Below are 21,764 nucleotides of genomic sequence, written 5' to 3'. Positions count from 1 at the left end.
TTTCAAACAAAATAGCCATCATACTATACCGTCTGTGCCATTGATTGCCTCTTCAAAGTCTGTCAGCTGTTACATAACTACTGCAAAAGGAAGCTTCATAATTAAGATTAAGCACAAGATTTGAACCCGACATTGTAGCCACTTCCAAGTTATCAGGCTCTTTCTTCTTGCAAACAACAAAGCTAAAATCCAATCACACACTTCTGGAACACCAAGTTTCCAGTATCACCTCTGAAAAGCATGGAATTATCAAGACATGCCTCTACTGAACGTAAGATTGACCAAATGCGACAAGTCTATCAAACAGAAGTTTGAATATGAATCTTATGTACAACTAGTAATGAAATAAGACATGGCAACACCATGATAAGTCGCAAAGCGCGAAACAATACAAGCTTCTCAGAGTCCAGTAGTATGACAAAGATATATCCCTCACATGAGATTCTACTGATGATACAAACATCTCACAGAACAAGCAAGAGCAGCAGTAACATGCACATGACAGACAAAGTCCCTCTTATTTAACAATCTACGAAATAATGTCCTGTCATAGAAGACCTGGCAGACACATATGAATGTATGCAGATGGCAAACCTGGAACCGTCAGCGAGTTCTGCGACTGCTTGGCTGTTTGGAAGGAGATGCTTTGGCCTTTGCAAAATCAACCAAGTCTTTGAAGAGGGAATCCTCAGGTTTGGTTTGTCTGTTGGTCGGTGACGAATCTAGCCCATCCACATGATGTGGGATTCCTTTGTTCTGGTCATTGCTTCCCTGGTTAAGTGATAAGTTCTGAGTCTCTGCTACAAGTCCATCAGAAGCTCCTCCTGTGATCCCACTGGATACACCATGTTGTTGCTCAAAGAATTGCTGTCTCTGACCATACTTTGACGGAGGTGGAGGTAAAAATCCGGAAGGTTGTGTTTCCCAAGGAGCCTTTGGAAGATCATCTGTGGTAGATTTTACTGTTTGAACAGGCTCGTCATACTTAGGAAGACTATAGAATGTTGAAGATGGAAGAGAGTCATTTTTAGGAGGTGAAGGCACAGAAAGGTTTGGCACTGAAGGTGGGTTGATACTGGCATCTGATAATTTTTCTGATTTAAAGGTATCTCCACTGAGATAATCAACCGGGCCTGCCTCTGAGCCTACCGGATTCTTTGATGCTGGTGGCGGAGGAAGAAGCGTGCTTGTGTATGCCCTTCCATTCTTGGCAATGGAAGATTTTCTACCCTGCCCTGTCGTACTATCTCGTGTAGTCCTACAATAACATCAATGAATAACATGAGCTGGTTAAGTACACAACATTTGTTCACACCTAGCCTCTTGAGAGAGGGCATCAACTATATAAGCTATTACACTCTGCAGATCTGCATAACAATGAACAAAAATCCTGTCCCAATTGAAAAGGTGATCTGATCAGTGTGCAGCTAATACCAAATCTGTGCTTAATTTACAAATAGTAAAAGGGTAGTACCTACATTATGTATCTACTGGCCAAGTTATAGTGAAAGTATAAAGAAAAAAAAGAAGGAAAAGTTCATATGTAACTGTCTAATTAAGAATGGGCTATTTACAAGAAAATTAGCAGCAGAAAATCAGAGAAAAAAAAACTATATGTTTGTCTTCCCAACAAGATATGAACAGAAAACTGGATGGTATCAGGGAAAAATTGAACCAAAATCTAAAATTTCAGAATATTGGATCAAGATCAGAAACACAAGAACAGCTTAGCATTTCTTTTATGAGTTTACTTCCAAACAAAAACTCAGCGGAAGAGCTAGAGAAAAATTAACAAGGTAGTGAACTCATGTATATTACCTGCGGGAAAGCAGCGAGGAATCATCCTCCAACTCATCATCCTCATGGTTAACATTAACAAGAGCAGGAACTGAAGCCACTGCAGTCCCACTAGTTGGTAGAGTTACCTGATTTACATTAACAAAAGGAGCAGATGGAGCCTCTGTAGTTCCACCAGCAGGAGTTTCCTTTGCTATGTCATCATGCCGATTAAGTACCCGCTGCAAGTCATCATTCAATGCCAGACCCTGGAATAGAAGTTCCTCATCTCTGCGAAGTGAAAAAAAGTTTCAGCACCATATGGCTAAGTAGACAGATAAAATCTTTAGGAATAGCAAATGCATCCATACCCAGTACTAGTCACAAGATCCATGACCCGCTTCTGATAAGAATGGCACTGCTCGACAAGGTCAACGATAACTTCTTGCCTTACACTCTACCACAAAAGGATTTATAAGTTTGGATTCAGCCATATGATTGACTTTCTATCTCAACATTTCTATAAATTATGAAGTTTTTCTCCAGCTAATAGCAAAAAAAGTATTGGATGTCACTGCTGAATGGAGCCAAATGTAACTATGCAAATAGATATTGGTGTAACATGAAATGTTATCATTCAGATAGTATAATTCTACAAGACCATCTCCAAACTCATTCCCAACCATTAAAGTTGATCAAGTGCACCAAGTCAGGGAAAAAACAATATAGAATATAATAGCTGTCACAAATACAACTGATAGCCCAAGTTTCAAAATCAAGAGCTTCAAAGATATATTCAACGCTAGTATCCAATTACCTTTCATAATGGGGGTTATTATTATTACAGTATAAACAATTAAGATCATCATGTTTATCAGCTTAAGTTTTTAGAAAAGAAGGTGAACTAATATGGTACCACAACAGGAAGTCCCGAGTTCGACTCTCACCAAACCAATTTGCAACTAAAATATAAAACCTCTCCATGTCTAAGCTTATTGAAATATCTCAAGCTAAAAAGTGAAGGAGAATATTAAAATATGAAGTATTAAAACAAATGATCTCCATCAGCCTAAGATATTAGAGAAGATGGTGAACTGACATTGGAACATAGCAGGAAGTCCTAAGTTTAAATTCTGCTAGGCCGATTCGTCAGTAAAACATCATACCTTCACCCATTTGATTCAAAATCCATCTTGGGCCTTGGGCCTACTATATGTCTTAAGCCTAGATGTGAGGAGAAGTAATGGAATATAAAGGATTAAAATCATTGTCTCTGCCAGTTAACGTGATTTTAAAGAAGATGGTGAGTCAACAATTATAACTAGAATTTTAACTTATGTTGCCAATTGAACCAAATTTTAGAATATAAGGATCACAGTTACCAATAATGCACTTGACAAAATAGGAGAAATGAAATTCTAAAGCCAGCTCATGAATTAACTATGAGCCAGTAGATACGTACCTCAGGATTATTCTGATCCAATGCATTCAGCATCTCACCTAATACATCTGCTATTCCACGAGCATTCTGGATGTCATGCAAACTGTATATAAAAATAATAAGTATTAATTCTTCATAATAAGAAAAAGAAAGATACACAAGTTGGAAACAGGCTAAAAATCCCACACCAAAGCTACCAGGTCCCAAACAAATAATTTCATGCAGGATCAGATATAAATGAATAATTAGAGCACATTATTTAGCAAACATTTTCTTTTTTCAGAAAAGAATTAATATATCAAATGAGTGGAAGAATTAGATACAAATGTAACTTATCTTACAACTCATTAAACAAAACAATTACTTGACTGTATGAACAAGCCTTCCCTACAATGTGTGTTTATATAGTTCCGCCCATATTATTGTGATAAACATAGATGAGACTATGTCATTACACGAGGGAAAAATTTTGCACCAAGAAAATGCATAATAAGTATAACTTGGGATGCTTATTTGGGTAAGCATGCTGGAACCAGGATAACAAAACATCATTTAAAAATTCCGGTTTCAAACCAAGTACAACTTGTTTGCAATAATAGATCCATATGTAGACAGGCAACAACCATCTTCATCTAGGCATTTGTAAACCTACTAAATCAAGGTTCGCAGTTTCAGCCGATATGGCCAATCCCACATTTTGGGACTGTTTTAGCTAGATCGGCCGATACGGGTTATTTAAAGATTTGTGTTGGATCCAAAATTCGAGGAACATCAATAATTGATATCCCTAACTGTTTTATTTTTAAGTTTTCAAATTTTATTCTCCATATCTCTCTCTCTCTCTCTCTCTCTCTCTCTCTCTCACACACACACTTCTTTCACCCCTCAAATTTCATCGAGCTCAACTCCTCTAGTAACTCCGCACTCCAGTAAACTCAAGTGTGTATTTTTTTTTATTCCATTTTTCCTCTCTTTCTCTTTCACTTTCTAACTCCCCTTTCTCTCTCCTCTTAAAACTGCAGATCAGCAATGAAGAGAGAGATCTCTCTCTTTTCATCTTACTTCTGCAATAGTAATTTACAAACACATAATTTACTAGATCTAACTCAAAATTCATTATATTTTTGAGTGAGTAATTCTTTTAGTTTTTAGGCTTCATATATGAGTAATTTTTATTTTCTTATATTTCTATCATTTTTTTAAGTTTTTAAAAATTTCTTGCATTTTTAAATAATTTTAGAATTTTATGTATATAAAAATACTCCAATACTATATTAGCCAATAGGGTCGATACGTATTATTTTCTCAATCAATTGATTATGATCCCAATCTCAATACTCGAAACCTTAGTTATAATGTTGTCTCAAATCATTTACTGGCAAAGTGGAAGAACAAGACAATTCCCACTTAGCATATGCAATATCGCAATATCTTATCAACAAGACTGTTAAGAATTCAATGAGCTAATAAGGCAATAGAATCAACATTCAGCCTAAGAGAATTTTGAATGGCAAATACCTTGCAATTTGGGAGGCCTTAAGTTGTAACTATATAACTACTAAACCTTTATCTTATCTATCCTTAGTGCCTAGACGGCTAAACTTCCTCTGCCAAAGTGCAAAACAAGAAAAGAAAACATAGAAGCAACCATATCTCAACCAGATCTTTGCATATGTTAAAGCAGGGAAAAGGAAACAAAGAGCATCTACATTCCAAGAAACAAGAATCAAGTAAAATAGGAATCACTTTCACCATCTATTATCAAATAATTGCTAAATATTGATAGTTATTATGGGTGAAAACAGGTCGGATATTTGAATTTTTGTCAGACATAGGTTAGAATTTTTCTACCCGTCTTGACATCCGAATTCATTTTCGTATCTAAATATATGTATATCAGTTGAAGAATAATATCTAAATCAATATCTGCATATCATTTAATTTAACATATTACAAGCATAGTGATATAAAATACTTTTTCATACTTTCATATGATTCTTTAATCTAATTTTCATATATATTTACTGATTGATTATCCATACATTTCAATAATTATATCAAATGTTTTAATACATTTAGAAAATGAAGGATATGCTCGATATCTTATTTGTATCCATAGTTGTACTTAGTGGATATGGACCATATAATTAGTAAGTTTACTATCCTTTACTATCCAAATCTGAATCCATATGGAGATGAATACGATTTTACCACTATCCGATCAATTTCCAATCTATATCCGGTCTATTTCCACCCAATAGTTAATCATAGGGGCTTGATATCAGTGAAATAATCACTATTATGATGCATATCATAGTGCTAGCATTTAGAAGTATCCTTATTATCTCTAAGAAAGAAGAGTTAAAATACACTTTAATGAAAGAAAGCTAAATGAGCCAATGTGAAGATAGTAGATGCTAAGAAAGTAACATAAAATAGAACATGAAGAGTCACAGATTATACCGGAGTCAACCAAGAAAATACCTTAGAGCAGGAGAATCAGATTGAAGAGAAGCCTGTAGAGCAATATCCTCATAAGTTGATGCAGAGGGCTGATAGCTTATTGGACGAGACTGGGGAGGTGTAAACAATGATGCTGTGTTCTCTGTACGAGGTGGGAATACAACTCCAGCAGCCTATTAGAATAATAACAGTAAGTTCCTCCTTAATTGATGGTTTAAAGTTTAAACAGATGCAATAAAAGTAAAATAATTCAACTATGAAATAACCAAATATTAACTTTGATGCAATATGTAGAAGTATAGAACAAGATCCGGACAAGTATTCAACATGCAAACCAGCACAAAAACCTACCATCAGAAGCCCTTGCATCTTCTAAAAATCTTTCTACATTAGACCGACAACATGAAGGTGAGGTAAATACTTTTGACTAAAGATAAAAGAAACTAGAATGCATTGATATTGCTTTTTGGGCAAAATATAAGAGAACTACATGCAATATAAGACAAACTGCTAAGGAAAATGATGTGCCGGTTTCTGGGAATGCATATGCATCACATCTGTTGCCTGATTTATTAACCTGGGTTCCAATGTAAAAAAGAAAAAAAAGGAAAAAAGAAAGAAAAAAAGGAAGTTGACTATGTAACTTTATCGTGATCAAGTTCGTTCAAAGTCAAGGCTGAAAGATTCACCTATAATTTTCAACCAATATATGTTGGCGTGTTTTTGGTGGATCATGTGGCTTTTTCTATAGAAAGAAACCAACATATAACAGGACAGTTGACGTAATTACATATCTAGACAAAGCAAATACAATAAGCATTAAGAAGAATAACCATATGACCATACCCTCAATTCTTGGTAAGCAGCATGGTACTGGGGATACTTTCCACCTGCTCCTCCAAAAGCATCTTGCCATGTGTCCAACAGAGTCAATATCTTCTCTTTTACATTTAAGTCTGGCTGCATGAGATCATAAAAGTATGGATATTTGTAAAAGCATAACTAATGAAGCATCTGATGACTAGAGCTCACCTTTTTCTTCACTATTTTCACCATTTCATGTAGAATATCACGATCAACAATTTGCTGGTGAATGGTGTCTCCACAATTTTTGCTTAGAGCCTCTAACACCTGAATTTAAAAAATTTCATAACAACATATAACTAAAGATAGAGAAGATCATAGACAGCATATTGTTTTAAGTATTTCTCTCAAAGGAAAGACCATACAAAGCCAATGTGATGAGCGATAAAGATTTGATGATATCTGTATAATACATTCTGGTTCCCATGCTCACAGAACCTTTGCAGAAATATGTCATTGATCATCATGTTATTTAATGGTCATACTCTATTAGTTGATCGTTATATATTCTGATAGCAGATAGCTCATATGATTGGCTACAATGTTTAAAATCTAGAAAAACAGTCCAAAACATTAAAGCAAGATTCTTGAGGCATACAAGTTTCACAAACTAAGCATTTCCGTGGTCTAAATGCTAATCTCACTTAGCCCAACTATTGTTGGAAAGGATAAGCCTGATAAACATACGTTTTGGTTGTAATAGGGAAATAATTTCCCTAGTAAATTCACAAAAGATTATCAAACTATCAAAGAATTTTGTTCCCTACTGAAATTACAAAAGGAATGAGAATACAAAGCTATTTAACCAAACAAACTGAACTGCTAGGAGAGACAATAAGTAACAAAATTGCAAGAAAGAAACTCTTTAGTACTCACAACAAGGGTCAGAATTTGAACTTTGGGATTCTTGTTTCCCAGGCGCTTCTTAAGTAGCTTAATTACATCCTTTGCTTGCCTGCACTCCATTGCATACCAATTTAATTTTTAGATAGTAAAACTAATGTGAGACTAATCTGAAGCAAAAAGATTCCAAAACAAGAAGCATGTAATTTTAATCTGTAAACACAAATTTCTCCAACTTATTGATTCAACCATAAAGATGCCAAATATGCATCGTAAATGGTTCACAGCCCTCTACGAGCATCAAAATGTAAGGTTTCTTGATGGCTAAATGCAGAGAAAACGCATTCCACTCAAAGAAGATGGCATGGAAGCCTCAAATTAGATGAAATCCTAAGCCTTGGACATTTATCACAAACAAGTAAATAACTACAGAACTCTTCTAAATGAATCAAAAAGGTATCATCGAAAGATATGATCATACCCAGGATCCATGTTAAGAATGTCACAGAGCTCGATATTGATCGCCCAATCTGCCCCAATCAACATGTCGCTCGTCGCCCTCTCGGCGCACGCCACCGCGGCCATCCTAATCCACCTGCAAACCAAATCCCCAACAATGAGAATTTCCCCATCTAACCACCACCCACCAAATCCAAACCCTCTACCAAATCAGCAACAAAACCCCAAAAGGACCATTTCTTTCCACCCAAAAGAAGAAGAGAAGAAAGAAGACAATAAAACCCCAAATCGAAACATGGAGATCAAGGGGAGGGGGAACCCAACAAAAACCAAAGATTTTCCGATGAAATCAAAATGGGTCTTCGCGAATTACGAGAATTCGTTATGGGAATCGATGCCAGGAGCGGATTCTCGAACCTGGGTACGAGAAAATAGGAGCTACGAGATTTCCGAAGCGTCAGGAGAGATCAAAAAGGAAATTCTTTTCTTCAACGGAGGCGAAAGAAGTCGTGGATTGGGCTGAGCAAGGCGCCGACTTTATACGGGAAAAAAGTAAGTCATCGGGTGGAATCTGGAGACCATTCAAGGATCGAGGGATAGACGTATAGAGGAGGACGCGGATGTTGGACTTTTTTAAATGTGACGGCTTTTCTATATATGTTTGTGATGTAGGTAGACCGACCGTCTAAACCAATGCTTGTACGGGGCTTGTTTCTTTCTGCCCACCAACTGTTTGTATAAATGTGCTCTAGACTGTAGTCCATGGTTTTGGGATATTGAGAGCTAATGACTTTTTTAAGTCCATCCCTTATCCCGAACTGCCCTCCTCTTCCTAGCCGCAGCCCTACTAGATCGCTCTGCTAACGAGGCTCTATGCTCTTATGAATCCACTGGAGTCAGTTCTTTATTTTGTAAATATTTGCGTGCTTTTAAGCTTGATATTTTCTTCTTTAAATTTGTAGTGCGATCTAATTTAGATCTAAGTGTAGAGTTTTATGTAAAACTATCACTGTATCCTCTACCTCTCTTATTATGTGTATTAGGCTAGCTTATTTTTATTCAGGAATGTTAATGAATTAATAATTGTTGTCAAAAATGCATAAACTCCAAGCCTAAATTTACTTTTTGGTTACAAATATTCTTTGTGATTATGAAGTATTTAATAATAATTCCTTAAATTTGATAAATAAACCGTTTCATATTAAAGGCTGGATAACCGTCAGATCTCAATCCAACGGCCATACTGTGCTCCTCCGTTTTGGTGTTTTTTTTGCATTTCGACACCTGTATTTTAGTATTCTCGCGAAAGAGCCCTCAGTTTACACATTTACAGATCGCCACCTTAACATCGTGAAAATCGAATAGTTTATAGTTATCGAGGTGGTAATTTGCAATAAATTGTAAAACTAATAAGACTAAAATGTAAGTGGTGATCTGCAAAAGGTCACTCACTTGTTTTAATTTTGATTCAATTTCGCAGCTCCCTACTTGGCGGAGAAGAAGCTCTTCGAGGATTTCGACGAGATCTTAGGAGCGGCGACGGCGGAGTGGGACCCAGTGATCGCCACTGCGGGTGATCCTAACGGTTTAATCTTCCACGGCCGAGCCTTGGACACCGCCCTCCTCCACTTGGTGGCCTCGGACTTCCGATCTCTCACCTTCGTCTGCACCATCACCAAAACCTTGCTGGAAGACATGGTGATTCCAGCCTCTCTTTTTATTTCTTGATTAGCTCGCGTTGTTCTTGATCGTTATTGTACTATGAGCGTCTTGTTGTTTAACCTTTCTCGTCGTTTCAAACTGTACTCGTTTAGTTTTTATAACAATAGAAAGGGGAATGTTGGTTAGGAAGATCCATGTACGTGTATGAACATCAGTTTAAAATCTCTTTGTTTTTATTTTTGTTGTTGTTTAAAAGATTAATGGATGGGATTCCTGGATTCGGAGTGCAGTGAAAGAAATGCAAAGGATTATTGTCTTCGGTATTGAGTTTGTGACAAATTAGTCCTCTTCCAAACTTTATTAAAGAAAATAGACTACACTCCAAATTTAATACCAAAAATGATCTGTTTTATTGTAGCTGTCACTAAAACATTGATAAATTCAGCATTTTATATTTAGATGAATCTAACATTTTATTTTCTAAGCAAACTGTTGATCAGTTTCAAAGGTCATAACTTTTCTAATTGATAATCCATTTTAGACATATCATATGCCGTTACGAAGATAAAAAAAAAATAATGTAATGATTTTGATCAAAGCTTAATCAAATCTCAAACAAGAAAGACATAAGTAAAAATTATAAAGAAAAATTTAGAGCATCGTAACTCTTTACTTTGTGTTCAGTTATCTGTTCTTGTCATAAAATATATTATTGTAAAGATATAGAAAAGATCTATAGGTTGGAATGGTGATAGATATGCCCCATAGCCAACTGCACTCAGAGTTATAAAAAAAGACGATAGTTTGTCTAAATCTTGTTTTGTTAGTAATGTATTCAAATGTGCTGTATATTTTGATTCATTAGGGGGATACCAGAATACTTTCTGCAATGAATTTGTAATTTCCATGTAGTTGATTGGTCACAGTTACGAAAGATATAAAAAATCAAATTCTTGGGCTGGATGTCCAATTATCATAGCAGTAAGTAGCACATCGCAATATTTAGCTGTTCCATTAAACTTTGAGATATTCTAGACTATAAGGTAGGTTGTTAGACATGGCTATAAAGTTTTGGTTGGTAGCAAGTCATATTTTTGTTTACTTGCAAAAAAAATTTTCATTTTCTAAGCTATACTTGTTGTTGCAGCAAGAACACACTGGCTACGATCAGTCAAAATGCTGTACCTGTTTCGCCAAGGTAATTGTACTTCTTGTTCTTTGCAAATTATTAGTTATCTTTTCTGTTGTCATGGTATTTCTTTTTTGTCAGAACCAAGGTCAGTAGTGCTTTCTTGCAAGATTGTGGGGATTAGATAAAAACCTCAGCATAGTCTCCACTTGCAAGAGGTCTTCATTTTAGCGACATTTTGGTAGTAAGTAAATTATTTCAAAAATGCACCTGACCGTAGATAAAGTTCTGACTCCTTCAGTATTGCAGCTTCATTACCTGCCTTTTCTACCTCTTGTTTGTACGACCTGTATGAAAGAGTTCCAGAGTATCCCACCTTTATCTGCAACTCATTACTATGCATTGTAAGACTTGATAGAACTTCATATTAACTGCTCAATTCATTATTCCTGGTCCTGGTTGTTATATAGTGAGCCATGATAATCTCCACATCATGGTTGTTATATTATGAATATGTGGAAGCAGATTGTTTCTTATGTAAGCGTAAATATTATTTTGTTTCTTATGGAAGAAGTAGATGTTTACCCTGAATTCTGTGACTTGATTATCTCGTGTGCTATTTTATTGAATGTGAAAGTTTGATAGGAAATTGAAAAGGATTGTTTATGCAATGAAGCATAAAACATGCAGTAATGACAAAATGGCGATCGGAAGACTTTGAGTGTATGTATGCTTCTTTTCATCTATATGCATGTGACTTTGAAGATGGAAAGAATGTTGAAGTTCTTTTCTCATATTAAAATTTACAGCTCATTCGATACTTGTCGTATTAGATCAGACTCGATTTGTACCATAGAAGATCTGTCGCAACTAACAATTGAGCATGCACCTTAGTTTGAGTCCTGAAAAGGTTCATCTTTTCTACCCAGAACTGTAGGATTGCATCTGAGGTTCCACTAGGCTAAAACTGAGATGGGCTTCCTCGGAATTTATGACCTCCATAAGAGAAAACTGATCTTATTCCTTCTATGGTTATGTAGTTAGTTGGAATTTATTTCTGGGGTTCAGCTGTCTGTAAATAAACCTAACAGAACAGCTTGCAGAGTCTAGCAACTTATGGGCACCATCTTGCCTGGTTTCATGTCTGATGCCATTTTACTTCCTATCTTCAACATCTTATAATTACTATTAGAAAGTTCACCTCAATCCTCTGGAACCATGTCATTCAGGTGGTCATGATGGATATCGTATTTCCTGCCAATCAATCTCATTATTTTGTCATGTAAGACATCTGAATATTTGTTTTATAGGTCTTGTTATTTTACAGATATTCACTTCCTAATGGAAAACATCATCTTCCTCCTCCAACTTGTCTCTCTCACATCATATTTCATTTATGTGTGTTACTTGATCCATCTTCTCATGCTGTTACATTGGTGCTTGATATGACAATAGGAAGTATTAACTTCTTTTATTCTGTTATATCCGAAAACTGCCTATATCAACTGGAAAGCTCTCCAAATGGCGTCCCTCCACAGATCTCTTCACCACACAGAGAGACGTTTGCTTGTTTGTTTGTACATATCCTCAATTTTTTAAGTGGCTGATTATTTCCAAGTAGATGCTCCTGTAATTTATAAACTTATCAAAATTTATTCTTTTTCATTATCTTCTGGATTATTGTTTCCTTTAAATTTATTTGAGCAAGTGATTGCTGTCCATCACATCATTTAGTTATGAATATTAAGTAAAGAGATCGAGAGAGAGTAGGATTTACAATGAACAATGATCATCATACAGAACAAACACATTGCCAACGAAAACATCTAAAAGTACAATAGCTCTCAGGATTCAAATTATACCAAACATTACCCACTGCAAATGGATTGATATATCTGGTGAATTCATGTCTCATCATCTACATAACTTTCTCAGAAGTGTTATGTTCATGTTCTGAGTCCTAGGTTCAAAACCAAACCATAGAAAGCACATACGAGATACTATCAGACACCAAAAATCTTTTTTCAGCGGCTATTACCCAATCAAATTGCCAGAAACCCCCACAGTTAAAACAGGGGATACATGTGTGATCTGTTCCATCTGAGATGGGCGGTCGCTTTCAGCTTTCTCTGGCTTTACCTTTATTCTTGTGAAAAAAGGAATAGCAGCCACTCATTTTCCTGCAGCACAGAAGAGGATACAATCAGAGGATGATATGCTGTATGCAAATATTAACAATCAATTGTCATGAACAGTTAACTATTAACTATCTCTTGCAAAAAGATTGTTCAAATCTTTGACATTTAAATTTATGAAATTTCTTATTGCTTTTGAAATATTTCTTTTGATATGTTCTTGTTTTGCATCTTATCATGTAATTGAAGAGGAGAAACATCTATATGCAAGATCAAGATCTTTTACTCTACTTATGTTCCTACTTTTTAAGGTTACAATTTTGTGATTTCTATTTACATTTGACAGTCTTTTTTCTTTAAAGAAATGACAAAATCTGGAAATCATATCATCCAAGAGATTAATGAATCTTATTTGTATTCTTTATTGGAAATAGCTTACCTCCTCCCACTCCTGTTGCTGTTATTAGAACTGCTGCTGATGGTGCTGTTGGTGCTGTTGGTGCTACTTGTCCTGCTGCTGCTTGTGTCACTGAACTCATTTTTCTTCCACCACACTGCATCCTTGTTCTTCTCAGCTCCACATTTTTGCCCTTCTGCCACTGTAGGCTTCGGCGACACCTTCCCGCGAGTCCCTGAGGAACTAAGACTCTTCCTCCCACCCACAGAGAGTGGTAAGAACATCTTGATAAGGAGCCCTGTGTCCAAGCTCTCACTCCTTGCAATCCTTCTCACCTCCTTCTTCTTCTCCTTCTTCTTCTGAACCACCCTTTGCTCATTCTTTTCCTTGATCAATTCCATCTCCTCTTCACGTCTCGCAATCCTTGGCAACGGCGACTCCACGATATCCCTAAGCGAGAGCTCATATGCTGTCTCTGGCATGTCCTGTACCATGTTTAGCATCTCCTGCCTGTACTTAGCGATGGTTTGAGCTCTTGGAGTCAGATGGTGATGCCCATGATGAGAACTGTGGACAGGGGAAGTCTCCGCCGACCGAGCCACCGGTAACTCACTGCTCTTCCACAGAGGAGGGGAGGGAGTATCCGAGTCATAGGTATCTCCCTTTCCCAACCATCTGAATTCTTCGCTGTCACCATCTATGTCACGCTGTCTTCGAGTTCTCTGCGTCCATGCACCATGCTGCAGATCGCCTGCTTTGCCAAACTGGCTGTAGTTGCCTTTAATTCCTTCTGCCCAGGTGCCATACTCCATCATGTCTTCAGAAGAATTCCCATCTTCCTTTCTTATGTATATCGGATTGTTGAAGCTGAAATGGTTCCCGGCAGCTAGTTCTTGCCGTCGGAGAGGGATCATGGCTAGACGAAAGAAGAGGTTTGGTGGTGCAAGTGATGTGGAAGGAAAGAAAGAGAAGCATGTGGTCTCTAACACCAACGCCAAACTTGCTTTTAAACGGGTAAGCCGTGTGTGATGTGTCCCTTTCCCTCCCACAAAAGAGAAAGTTTTGTTTGCTTGCAACTGGTGCTTTTCGAGTGGGGTTGGATGCAAAAAAGAAAGTCGTCAGTTTCTAGATGAATGCTCACGTAAGAAGCCCGAATGCTTAGTTTGTTTGATTCTTTGGATCTCTTTCTTCGTCTCCAAATAATTACTTCTTATCCTTGTTTTCCTTCTTTTTTCTCTTTTTGTTTGAATGCAGGTGGCTTCATCTTGGCCGTGTATTAGAGGTTAGTACCAATAATTTTGGGCTTCTCTTCTAGATAGAGGAAAAAACGAAAGAAGATGAATAGCGATGTTAACATAGCACCATCTGAAATGGACGTGGCATTTATTTGTTCTAGATGCATGATATGCCTAGCTGGTTGGTTATATAACAGCTTAAGTTGATGCTTACTTGTGAAATAAGTTATATACTTACGTAATACATGTTTATATCATTATAAACTGTTATGATATTGCTTTCATAACTTAGTATAATATGTAATAATTATACTTGTTTATTCATGATTAAAATATTTTTTTATAATTGATGGGTGATGAGAGTAGAGAGAGAAAAAGGAAAGAAAAGAGAAAATTAGAGAAAATAAGTGATTGAAATGATAGTTGATTGAAGTAATCAAGATAATTTTTTTGGATTAATTAGTTATTAATCTCTACTTTTTATTATTTATTTTGATGCAGTGTGATGGCTCGCGAGTAAACGGTACGAGTCATGCATCATTCTTTATTTTAGGCTCCTATGCATGGATAAGATTAGTTAATATATTTTTGTTGTCTTGCTTTGAATGTTCTCTATTCTTTTTAGAATAAAAATATATAAAACGAAATTTACTAAAAGCATCATATATTTTATTATTATTATTCAACCTCTACTTTTTTTTTTACTTCAATGTCTCCCAAATATTCTGAAGTTAGTTTTCCTAATAGTCAAGTACAACATAGATGAATTAGATTAATTAACTATACATACAAAATATCCTTGATACTTTTGAGTAAGTTTTTTAAGATTAAATAAAAATAAAAGGAAAATCAGGGTATTTTACTTTTAAAAGTGGCGAAAAATATAATCGATGTATTTTTAGGTAATAAAAGTAAAATATAATGGTTGAGTGATAAATATGTATATAATAATATGTGAATGATAACAGAGACAGAATATGGTGTTGTTGATAAGATCTTCTAAATATAAATGAAGGAGAAATTTCAAAATATCCAAAATAGCTACTTGAGACACACGGTAAGGAATTTTTCTTCTTCAATCTATTAGAAGAGACATCTCTCCATACTTCAACCTATTAAGCGTATGCCACACTTCAGTTAGTTATCTCAGCATTTATTAACTAGAATGTTTGATTTCAGGAAACCTCAAATAGTTATCTACATAGCTTTTATGGTCCAATCCAATGAATAAGTCTAACATCCTAGAGAGAGAGGGGAAAAAAAAATTGAAAACTTATGAGATGGATAGATGACAATAAATCTAACCTTAATTAATTAATAATTATGACCACCATTATAGTGTAATAGTAATAGGTGTATATCCTCATGTGGCAGAAGGTCACAAGTTCGAGCATTTGTGAGAGTGAATTTTACCTGCCTGCGTTTGTTTTGGTCAGTTGTGATTTGTGGTTTAGCTTATTCGTGGCCCATTTCTTTATCGAAGAGGACTAACTTCTATATTTAACATATGTCCTCTCTATCAATAAAAAAGAAGAGTCAAATGTAAGTGTCTTTCTATCTAGAAACTTGCTAAGGTAGAACACAATATTTATCCAAACAATTGAAGGAAGAATTAAATTGCCCCTATCATATTTGCTAACTATCACATAACCACACAAGAATTTAAAAACATTAAAAAAAACTTGAAATTAAAATCCTAGTGGACTTAATGAATCGTCCGTCTATCCCTTGTGGTTTACCTCAATTTCCAAGTCAATTATGAATGAAATTATGGGTGACCTCACTTTCACAACCATTGAATCTTTGTCACCTCCTTCTAGAAATAGATAAGATGTCCAGTTTATGTTCAAGAACACAAAAAGGAAAGGTCTTTGTCTCGATAAGAACTCTTGACCTCTCAGAGATGAACAGGTGCCAGTATAATTAGACTTTTGATTCAACTCTGTTCTAGTATTATAGAATTCATAAACACAGAATGATGCATGAGTTGATTCAATAAGTGGCCGTGAGCTACAAGTTTGAGAACCTTCTAAGTAGTCTCTTGTGTGCAATATTCTTTTGTAGTTGGGATGGGGAGAAGTTATGAATATCTTCCGATGAGTCTTTTAGAAAGAATGTTTCAAAGTCTTCTGTCTACTTTGATTAGTTCTAGCCTACTTACTCCACTAGATAAAGGTTTCTCTGTTCTTTATAGCATCAACTTGCACAAGACTACAATTTATTTGCTCATGTCTTCCTGAATTGATCTAGATGGTTTCAATATATCCAAAGAATGATAAACTTTATATGACAAAGAATATTGCAAATTGCAGTTGGGTAGTTAAATTACATTATTAGAACATTGATTATAAATTGCAATGAAGTCTCAGGATTTATATGAAAAGGAAATAGTATATCAAAGGTGAACCCCTAGATTGTCCAAATGCCAATGCCAATATTAAGAATCTAATTATAGGATGAGACAGAATTTCAAGTCAAAGGCACCCAAATGTAAAGCTTATATGCAAGAAATGTAATAAAGGAGAAAAGTTACAGCCCATAAAGCATTTGCTGATAAATATGACATGTACAATAGTCAATTATTTTGATGATAGCAGGCTAAGCTTTTTGACACATACGTTAGAGCAAGAAAATATCAGAATACCTGGATCATCTTTGATGCTTGAAGGTGTGCATAGATTCCAAATTGGTGATGCAAGAGCTGGATATTATCCAGAAATCAGGGGATATGCATATCTTTCTACATAGGTTGGAGAAAATGAGGACTTTGAAGACCAGTAAGATTTCCATCTGTGGTAAAGAATAGGAACATTGATCTTGAGGATTCAATCTATTGGACTGAAGTCCTTTTCTGTCACTATTGATCCTTTGTAACATTACTATCAAGTGGAGGACTCTTTTCTGACTTTTCTCACCTCAAAGTTCTTTTTCTTTCATGTTTATTTCAAGGAAATTTTCCATTGGAACCAAAGTCTCCAAATTCGTTAAAGACAATCTACCAAAGTCCATGCATGTTCTCAGCTATCCACTAACCTGAAAACAAAAACATTATTGTCAAGTGTTAACAGCCGCACAAAAATTGAGAACATCAAATATGAACAATATCTTAGCTAATTAATGATGACACACATAAGATGGTGATGGCACTGTACCTACGAAATTGGGCATGAAGTCGACACACAGTGTAGAAGTATCAGTGCAAATCTGAGAGGTTTCAAGAAGCTGGGATCTATCTACACCCAGTATTGTCAAACTAGATAGAAACACCTTTCATGCTGTAAGCTTTGCCCTGCTACTTTCTACACAGCTAAATGAAAAATCCTTGATTTCTTAAGCAATCAGCTTCTACTGGTTTTCTTGAAGAGTTTGAACAATACAAATCTAATCATGCAAAAAGATGAACATCCAGAGATTAAAAGCTTCACAGTCATCAATGACATTCTTATTAACGAGAAACTTCTTTCTGAAGTACCACGCATGCTTTAGAAACTGTCTGAAATAGTGCACTGGCATCTCTTTTTAGATGTTTCTTGATTATAAATTTTTTATAGCATTCTGTGGACAATGGCACCTGCAACTTGTTCCAACACTGTTTTGCTTAGGTCACTAAGTTTCAACCATCTATCTAGTTTCCAATGGGTCCAGAAAGTCATCATCCCCTGCCCTTGAAGCTTTCGTCCTGTTATATTTTTAACTCTTGCAATCTATAGTGGGGTCCCTACAGATTTGATTAGGATCATCAAGATACTCTTCACCTATGCCTTTCCGGCACAATAGAAAAAGTATGACCAATGGCAAACTTCTGAATGCACAACTTGCCCTGGGAAGATGGTCTGCTTGGTTGTTCTATATGGTCTGTTCTTGAACATCACCATCTGGAACTGGAACAACTTTGTTTCAGAGCTGTGCAATCATCATCACTAATCAAATAAACAACTCATGTTGTCATGCGTTTCAAATTCAACAACTATTTTTTTCATTTGTAATTTAAGAATTCTCAAGATATGATATATCTCCTTCCTACGCGGGTGGCTTTTATCCCTCACCAGAAAGACATGCATCTTCCTACTTATCTCAATCCAACTACATCCTGGCTGCTTAATGACCCCTCTCTGCTTCATCCTCCTCCTCAATCTCACAACATCTGCCCATCTTCCCATCTCAGCATACATGTTTGACAGAAGAACATATGGACCTGAGTTCTCAGAATCCAGCTCAAACAGCTTCTCTGCCACCCATTCCCCCATCTCCACATTATTATGCAGCCTGCAGGCAGCTAGCAAGCAACCCCAGAGAATGGCATCAGGTGTTACTGGCATCTCCTTTATGAATTGCTCTACTTCTTTGAGATGTCCTGCCCGACCAAGCAGATCAACCATGCATGTGTAATGATCTCGGGATGGAACTATGCCGTGTTTCTCAGTCATGGATGAGAAATACTGACGACCTTCATCAACTAGTCCAGCATGGCTACAACCAGAGAGAACACCGATCATTGTCACATGATCTGGAGTTTCCCCCGATAACAACATTTTCTTAAATAGATGCAATGCCTCATTGCCATGCCCATTCTGTGCATAACCCACAATTATGGCATTCCATGATACCCTATCCCTCTCAACCATCCTCTCAAATACCTTTCTGCCATCATCAACGGCTGCACATTTGAGGTACATGTCAACAAGTGAATTACCAACAAATATATCAGGCTCCGGCCCTGCCTCAAACCGGAAACCTTGTTTCAAAACATGTACGTGGACTTGCTGGCCAAGATGAAGATCTGCGAGGTTGGCAGATGCATTAAGGGCGTTTCCGTATGTGTAATGGGTAGGCCAAACAGATTCTCTCTTTAATTGGAGAAATAGATAAAGTGCCTCTTCATCTTCTCCATTCTGTGTATAACCTGCAATAAGTGCATTCCAAGCTACAATATTCCTCTCCGTCATTTCTAAAAACATCAATCTAGCATCTTCCACACTTGCAGACTTTGCATAGCCACTAATCATAGATGTTTCTGAGAACATGTTCCTAAAAGGCATACGATCAAAAATGGACCTTGCCTCTCTAATTCTCTTACACTTTGCGTACATGTCCACCAACGCATTGCTCAGCACCAGATCGTCTCTGAATTTATCAAATTTCATTGCTCGTGCATGAATTTGCATGCCTTCTTTGATAGCTGATAGGCTTGCACAGGCACTGACCACACTGGCAAGTGTGACCTCATCAGGCTCCATTCCATCTTTCATCATTGTAACAAACAGTTCCAATGCCTCGCTCGCTGGGCCATTCTGTTCATAGCATGTGATCAAACTATTCCACGAGACCACATTCCTCTCAGGCATCTCTCTAAACACTCTTTCTGCTTCCAGTGGCCTCCTACACTTTGAGTACATATCCACAAGCGCACTTCCCATATACACATCACGAGCAAGATGCGATTTTGATATCAACGCATGAATTTGCACACCCATTCTCGAGTCCATCAATCCCGCGCAAGCGCTAAGGGCGCTAGAAAACGAATAAGCATTGAGCACAAAGTCATCATCATGCATTCCAACAAAAAACATCAACGCCTCTTCAAACCGGCCATGCTGCGCAAAGCCAGACACCATCGAGTTCCACGAGCACTGGTCTGGCTCGGGCATCGATCGGAAGAGTCTACTAGCTTCATCAAGAGAACCCAACTTAGTAAAACCGGCAATTAAGCTGTTCCAAGTGAAAACATTTCTATGGGGCATTTTGTCGAACAAATCCCGAGCATATCCCAAGCTTCCACATTTAGCGTAGGCATCGATGAGACGGTTCTGGATAAAGATCTCGGAGGCGAATTGGGTCTTGAGGAGACGAGCGTGGACACGTTTCCCATTGTGGAGGGAGTTGGATTCGATGCAGGATTGGAGGAGTTGGGAGAAGAAGGTGGAGTTTGGGAGGGAGAGGTCATTAAGGTGCTTCGAGCACGACATGGACGCATGCCTCGCCATCCCATGCTCATGAATGGAAACGCGTTTCCCAAATTTAGGAGAGACAAGGGAAACGGTTTACTTAGGTGCACGAAGGCCAAATAGGGAAAAAAACAACCTTCTATAGGGGCTTTTAAGTAAAACTACATGACGGATATGGAAAAGCAACCTAATTATTTCCAGCATAGATTAAAAATACTAATTTGCATTAGTTAAGAACAAAAATTAAAGATATTTAAGATTAGGTTGTATATCTTATTTACTAATTTACCCTTATGAAAGGGGTGGTTTTAAATGTGAACTTAATCTAGATTTCATCTGCTACATATTATTTCTTTAATTTATAGCTGTTTAGTTGTGAGATTAAAGGTGGGATAAGAGATAAACCCCTCCTTTTAAGCCTGTTTGGATAAATAAGAGTAATTTCTATGAGAAATTTTAAATGTAAGAATTGAAATTTAAAATTAAAGTATCCTATATGAAAGAAAAAATTTGGATTGATTTTTTTATTTATCTTGTTTAGAAAAACTTTGGAAGGAAAAGAAATTAAAAAGAGAGAAATAATTATTCCACTTCATATTTATTATATAAAAATAACATTAAAAAAAAGTATTATTCTTATTTTTTAATTATAGCACAACTAGATAAGAGTGTGTAAACAGGAGGTTATGAGTTCTAAACATATCTATTATTTGAAATATAAAACCTTTGATCATTTAGTTAAAATTAATTGCTTAAATGTAGTGTGATGTTTGTGGTGCAATGCAGCTAAGGCACTCAGCAACACCTCACTGCAAGCAACTCTCATTCCATTTTCTATTTCACTGCCAAACAAGTAGGCATATGGTAGCACACACCAAAGCCTGAAAGCTTTTCAACCAAAAAGGAGCCCATCACACAATAAGCTCCAAGAATGAATGCAACTTGTAACACCACCAACACCAAGCCCACCTCCACTTAGAGCTCTAATGGCATGCCAGTTTCCACCCCCCACCCAACTCATGTCCATCCTTTGGCTTTGTCATCTCCCTCTTCTTTTTTTTCTCTTTTTTTATTATTAAAGAACCCGAATGTTTAATATAGACTAAGACAAAAATACTAATCCTCTGTTGATACAAATATATTTAGATCTCGTCAAACTTTTAGCTAATGTATAGAACTGTTTAATCTATGCTCCAGGTCGTTACACCATTGAGTCATTGCTTTAATTAACACACCGTTGAGCTATTGAGTTGAACTGAGCTGAGCTGCTAAAGTAAGCTAAGTCATTAATAATAAAATAATTTGTCCACAATAAATTTACTTAGAGTTGGAGTTTTTTTTTTTTAATTTTTTGTTAACCCACAATATGATCTTCTCCAATTTACAGACCCTGCAACTCTTATCCATCTCATCCT

The 21,764-nt window shown here is 36.5% G+C and overlaps 3 protein-coding genes and 1 long non-coding RNA gene across 7 annotated transcripts; 1 reads left to right on the top strand and 3 right to left on the bottom strand.

The window, feature by feature from the left end:
• Nucleotides 1-297: 297 nt before the first annotated feature.
• Nucleotides 298-8,484, bottom strand: LOC140758475 (TOM1-like protein 3). The gene is made up of 10 exons (XM_073094661.1): nucleotides 8,264-8,484; nucleotides 7,869-7,982; nucleotides 7,421-7,499; nucleotides 6,713-6,811; nucleotides 6,527-6,640; nucleotides 5,702-5,853; nucleotides 3,239-3,320; nucleotides 2,148-2,233; nucleotides 1,819-2,067; nucleotides 298-1,258 (listed from the first exon to the last, which is right to left on the bottom strand). The coding sequence occupies exons 2-10, from the start codon at nucleotides 7,970-7,972 to the stop codon at nucleotides 604-606; spliced, it is 1,620 nt and encodes a 539-aa protein (XP_072950762.1). The 5' UTR covers nucleotides 7,973-7,982; nucleotides 8,264-8,484; the 3' UTR covers nucleotides 298-603.
• An 832-nt stretch (nucleotides 8,485-9,316) lies between these two features.
• LOC140758477 (uncharacterized) lies at nucleotides 9,317-11,279 on the top strand. The gene is made up of 3 exons (XR_012104116.1): nucleotides 9,317-9,544; nucleotides 10,656-10,706; nucleotides 10,779-11,279. It is a non-coding gene; the product is annotated as an uncharacterized lncRNA (long non-coding RNA).
• Nucleotides 11,280-12,380: 1,101 nt separating this feature from the next.
• On the bottom strand, nucleotides 12,381-14,097 carry LOC140758476 (uncharacterized). Its single transcript, XM_073094662.1, has 2 exons — nucleotides 13,212-14,097; nucleotides 12,381-12,817 (listed from the first exon to the last, which is right to left on the bottom strand). Exons 1-2 carry the CDS (start codon nucleotides 14,081-14,083, stop codon nucleotides 12,757-12,759), a joined length of 933 nt encoding a protein of 310 aa, XP_072950763.1. The 5' UTR covers nucleotides 14,084-14,097; the 3' UTR covers nucleotides 12,381-12,756.
• Nucleotides 14,098-14,352: 255 nt separating this feature from the next.
• Nucleotides 14,353-20,441, bottom strand: LOC140758473 (pentatricopeptide repeat-containing protein At2g13600). 4 transcript variants are annotated; one of them, XM_073094660.1, is made up of 4 exons: nucleotides 17,557-20,441; nucleotides 17,049-17,437; nucleotides 15,818-15,920; nucleotides 14,372-14,480 (listed from the first exon to the last, which is right to left on the bottom strand). In XM_073094660.1, exon 1 carries the CDS (start codon nucleotides 20,386-20,388, stop codon nucleotides 18,325-18,327), a length of 2,064 nt encoding a protein of 687 aa, XP_072950761.1. In that variant the 5' UTR covers nucleotides 20,389-20,441; the 3' UTR covers nucleotides 14,372-14,480; nucleotides 15,818-15,920; nucleotides 17,049-17,437; nucleotides 17,557-18,324. The 4 variants fall into 4 exon arrangements, with proteins under 4 accessions (XP_072950760.1, XP_072950761.1, XP_072950759.1 ...); XM_073094659.1 differs by lacking the exon at nucleotides 15,818-15,920 and having other exon boundaries at nucleotides 14,353-14,480; XM_073094658.1 differs by lacking the exon at nucleotides 14,372-14,480 and having other exon boundaries at nucleotides 14,908-15,920.
• Between the last annotated feature and the right edge of the window lie 1,323 nt (nucleotides 20,442-21,764).

Source organism: Typha angustifolia, chromosome 3 (genome assembly GCF_048772165.1).
Source record: "Typha angustifolia cultivar Huaian chromosome 3, ASM4877216v1, whole genome shotgun sequence".
Classification (NCBI taxonomy): Eukaryota; Viridiplantae; Streptophyta; class Magnoliopsida; order Poales; family Typhaceae; genus Typha; species Typha angustifolia.
This window is presented reverse-complemented; position numbering and strand designations above follow the sequence as displayed.